At 41.4% G+C, this 5,000-nt stretch overlaps 1 protein-coding gene and 1 pseudogene across 1 annotated transcript in view; both read right to left on the bottom strand.

Moving 5' to 3' along the window:
- The window catches only part of LOC125038345 (mucin-17-like), a 20,478-nt gene extending 15,484 nt beyond the window's left edge, over positions 1-4,994 (bottom strand). Inside the window, exon 1 of the mRNA XM_047631819.1 lies at positions 4,586-4,994. Coding sequence (XP_047487775.1) covers positions 4,586-4,732 — 147 coding nt within the window. The 5' untranslated portion in view covers positions 4,733-4,994. The remainder of the gene's footprint in view (positions 1-4,585) is intronic.
- On the bottom strand, positions 3,514-3,706 carry LOC125038406 (annotated as a pseudogene).
- Positions 4,995-5,000: the final 6 nt, after the last annotated feature.

Here is a 5,000-nt window from a genome sequence, read left to right as displayed (position 1 = left end):
ACAATAAAATGTCAGGGAGGTTTACATGCTTTCTTAGTCTTACCAAAATATCCTTCATGTAGTAGACCTTCCTTAAATATGGTCGGAACACAAAGTAAGGCGGCCATGATGTCTGTCAACATGTAGATTTTAAGATCTGGACAAGCAAGTGTGGCCCCCCCCTTACCTTGTGCAAAATATTCGATAATTCTTCCTAAGACAAATGTGCCTATTTTTATATTCAAAATTCTATATTCCATAAGAAATATTTGTGTGCTCTAGAAATGTAACGATTTTGACAATAAATATAGAAAGAAAAGAATAAAAGCATAGAAAGAAAGAAAGAAAATAAAAATATTGAACTAGTTTATCCCTACAGTAATGCCTGCCACCCTGGAAAGTCTACAGACATCGATCATCCTTCTGTAAATCTATGGAAACAAACACCATCAGCCCGACCTAACCTTCTAGACAGGAGCCTCTGTTTCAGTTTTTATACAATAAGTTATAACCATTCACATCCTAGATAGGGGGCTCTGCCCCCCTAAACCCCTATGGTATTTGTATATTACATTCTAACCATATATCAACCCATCATCTTTATACAAAATGTTCTAACCCTATCCCATACCTAACAACCTGGACCCCAGTGTAGCATACCTTATCAATTTTGTTGCAGCAAATAAAAACTGAAATACTAATTCCTATACTTTTACATATAATGTGCTTTTTGAAAACACATCTTAGGACAACCAGATAATTCTGTCCATCCTGTGAGTTTTGCATGGCCAGTAAGTTGTTACAAAAATGGCCTATAATCAGCACGACAATATAAACAAAGCATTTCTTGCAGGTACTTGTCATGGATTAAAGGCTCACAGACTGGTCAAAAATCCTGTTTATGAAAATGCAGTGCATTATTGTATATAAATTACTTATCAAAAATTTAAAAAGTGCATTATAAGAATACATGAAGAAATTCAGCATGGAAAAGCTGGAATTGATAGGTATGAAATATTAATTTTCACAAGTGTGAAGCGGATTTGTCACAGTAATGACTTATGTCATAAGTTAAGTGCTCAAGACCACATAGTACACATTTTGACTTAGAAAATTTATATGCAACAAGAAGGATAAAACGCTTATTAAAAGCACAATATGTGAATACACTCGTATTTTCACTTTTATGGTGTTTATTACACTATACTATATAAAATTTTCTTTACAATATAGCACACATTAATATCCTATAGTTTAACCAAATATCTCTACACCTACTAACGTTGTTTTAGGTGTTCTTGATCTCTATTGCATTATTTTTTCTATATTTCTGTATCAGACCTACTCTATTTTGTGGTGGGTTAATATTCTGGGCAAATGTCAAAATAGGTTTTCATACACTATTTTTATCGATAAAGGGAAGTTAACCGTCTCTGGACATCATAACAAACTGCTCGAAATGTGGCGTGTGGCTGTAAGCAGCTGCGGCACACCAAAGCGCTCCGAGGCACTGATTTGGCTTGATGTACCGAACTCCCGCACTCAAAGTCATGCGTAACTGTTGATCGCCAGAGCTTAGTTTTTATGGTTTTTTTTTAAGGTTTTCTACACCCGTCAACAAGGGGTTAAAAATAAATTGCTTTATGCCATTGGTTCTGAACTAGAACAATAATTAAAAATTGGGAGGCTTGAACTTTTAACCCTTTTTGGACGGGTCATGTATTGAGCCACCATAACAAACCGCGTGGTCTGTGGGGTACAGCTATATGCTCAGCAACGTGCTAGAGTGTGTGGAGCAGGAAGTTCCACGACATGTTACGGACACCCATACTGAGCAGCTGGACGCTGCTAGAAAACACAAGAGTTTATGACCAATAAGGTGGTCTGGACCATCATTCAATGTCCTTCAACAGAAATGAAGGGATTCTTATGATAATAGGGGATATTTTGCAGCTAATAGAATCAATTACCCCCTACAATCTAAGTAATATGACCATCACACCATGAAAACATTTGGCCAGGGAAATGGAATGACTTGCCACCAGTGCACAAATCTCTTGGAAGGTGATCAGACTCAGTAGACAGTTATGGAGCTTTTACTTTATTTCCATCAATAAACAAGTGTACTACCCATGAGCCATGACAGGAAGAGCACCAGTTCCAGGAAGGACACTATTTCTATGCTGAGGATCCTATTCCTGCCCACTGTGAATGGTGGCACGGGTTGCACTACACAGAATTGAGAGATGATATGGAGTCTGTGCAAGGGAAAGACTATTACCATCTGCATAAAGCAAATCAGATGACAAATATAGACATTGGCAAATAGGAAAACAGCTGAAAATTCTTATGCAGAAAAAGAGAAAATGGCATTGCAAAGGGGAGGCATACCCTGTGTTCACTTGGGAAAAATGCACCATGTGTTCCATGGCAAAATCAAGTGAACAGATGCCAACTTAGAGCCTCAAAAGTAAATCTGTCTGAACTGCAAAATATATATCTTTTTGCCTCTCTTTTTGTTAGTCATTAATGTGTCTTATGGAAGTCTTGTACATTGGTTTCGAGCCCTCCTTACAGTCTCAATTAGAGATGCAGTTCTCTCTCACGACAAGTCTCAATGGCAAGGGCAGTTTGTTTATGGTAATCAGCTGATCGGTGCATTGCACGGCGAAAGCATTCAGTCTGGCCAGATTGGGCCAAGGCGAAGTGATGTGCAGAAAAGCTCCAGTGAACACAGGGATGGAGTCTTGTCACTTGACAGAGAGGTCAGTCAAGTAAGCCTAATGCCCTTATTATGGGTCACTTGACGGCAGTGAACCATCCAGATCCAGTTTGGTAACTGTGGCATACTTGAAAAAGTTTTACCCGCAGTTACTGGGGATGGCGTGTACATGCATGCCATGGCCGCTGTGAGTAGAGTTTATTATTTTTACATGTAGATGGCTCCTGAAGTATTTTATTTATATATATATATATATATATATATATATATATATTATTTATATATATATATATCAGCAATGAGCTACCGAGTATCTCACCTTTTTACCCTTTTCCTAGATTTTGGGAAATATTTTCTTATATTTTAGATTGCTATTAGTAATATTAATAACATTTTAATTATAAAATCTATAATAATAATAGCAGCATCGATATTAATATCACAATAAATAAAAGAAGAAAAAAAAAAAAAAAAAAAAAGAAAAACCTGCAAGTATGAAAGTGAACACTACATTTTGCTGGCAATTTGGGGTTAACCTACTGGGCACAGGTAATAATGACAATGACAATGACAATGGCAATGACAATATTAATAATAAAAATAATAATAATATAGTTTTGCTCCATTTGTTACAATGGAGATTGCTATACAAGATTCTTACCACTGAACAATAAAACACACATTTTTTCAACCCTTGGTGACGGGTGTAGAAAACTAAAAAAAAAAAAAAAAACGAACTCTGGCGAACCACGACAACACGCCGACTTTGAGCGCGTGAGTTAGGTACATCAAGCCGAATCACTGCGTCAGAGCACTTTGGCACGCCACCGCGGCGTACAGCCGCACGCCACATTTCGAGCGGTTTATTTTCATGCCTATAGGTGTGACCCGTCAGGAAGAGGTTAAAAGTTAATAGCAGGGTTCAGCGCCACCAGAGTGCAATGGTGGGCCTCACCTGGGAGAACCACCTTTGTCATCATGGCATCTCCTGTGCCAGGTAAGCGGCATCCTACTGCATCAAACTGAACACTAGCAAATGCCAAGTGACACCCGATTTTTGTCAGAAGTTCAAGAACTACTTGCTGGATTTAAGGTTGCACGCACCTCACCACATACCGGGTAATTGCCCAATCATGAAATGCTAAACGCAGATGTTTGCACTTGCTCACTAGACTTATAAAAACAAATCTGGCCTGTCATTACTGATAGATCAATAGATATTGCAAATTTTTAATGAAAATTTTGCAGCAATTCGAACAGAACTTCACACAATAAACTGGTAAAGTCTTATTTTAGTACCATCAATATAAAAATGGCCACACCCACTTATGCCTCTCATTCACACATAATCAAAAACCAAAAGACACTAGACAGAGGTTATCTAACAACCCTTAATATTATACAAGAGGGAATATACATAACATTATACAAGAGGGAATATACATAACATTATACAAGAGGGAATATACATAACATTATACAAGAGGGAATATACATAACATTATACAAGAGGGAATATACATAACATTATACAAGAGGGAATATACATCGCATATCATGTTCTGGCTTATACCAGGTAAGAGTTTTCATGCTAACGAAAATTTACAAAATACTCTGGGGTAAATCTTAATCTTGGGATTACGTCTCCTTAACATAAGCTGTCACATGCAAGCAGTGAGTGATGCTAGAATATTCTGTGACCGCTTAGCAGTCGTCTGTGACGTGACCCTTCTTTCCTTACATCATACACACACGCAGACACGCACACGTTCCCGTACAACCTCTCGCAACCTCTCGGCCAACACGTGAAAGCGCAGGGGAATGCCCGCACGGCCCCCGCCCCCTCGGCCACACCCTCCCGCCCTCCCACGCCCCGGACCTCACCTCGGAAGCGGTGGCGCACGTCTGGGAGAGCACCTGGCACAGCTGCTCCTCCAGTCTGAGGGTGGCCGTGTGCAGCTCCGCGATGATGCGCTTCTGCTCGAAGGTGAAGGCCGGATGGTGCAGGACCATGGTGTAGATGAGCAGCATCTCCTTCACGTTGTCGGCGTCGTAGGCGGAGGGCCCCTGCTGCGCCCCCGGCCGCTCGGGCACCTGCTGAGGGCCCGCCGGGTCGGGCAAACCCGCGGGGCCTCGGGCACGTCGCCCTCCGAGTCGCCGGGGCGCGCCTCGGCCTCGCCCTCCGCCCGCGCCGCCCGCCCGTCGTCGCCGCCCACGCCGCGGGGCACCTGGTGGGCGCCCGCCACGGCCTGGAAGAGGCGGCTGGAGCAGGTGTGGTTCCTGGCGGTGAGCAGCGCGA

This window comes from Penaeus chinensis, chromosome 24, assembly GCF_019202785.1.
Source record: "Penaeus chinensis breed Huanghai No. 1 chromosome 24, ASM1920278v2, whole genome shotgun sequence".
In the NCBI taxonomy this organism is placed as follows: domain Eukaryota; kingdom Metazoa; phylum Arthropoda; class Malacostraca; order Decapoda; family Penaeidae; genus Penaeus; species Penaeus chinensis.
Note: the sequence above shows the minus strand (reverse complement) of the source record. Positions and strands in the feature narration are given on the sequence as shown.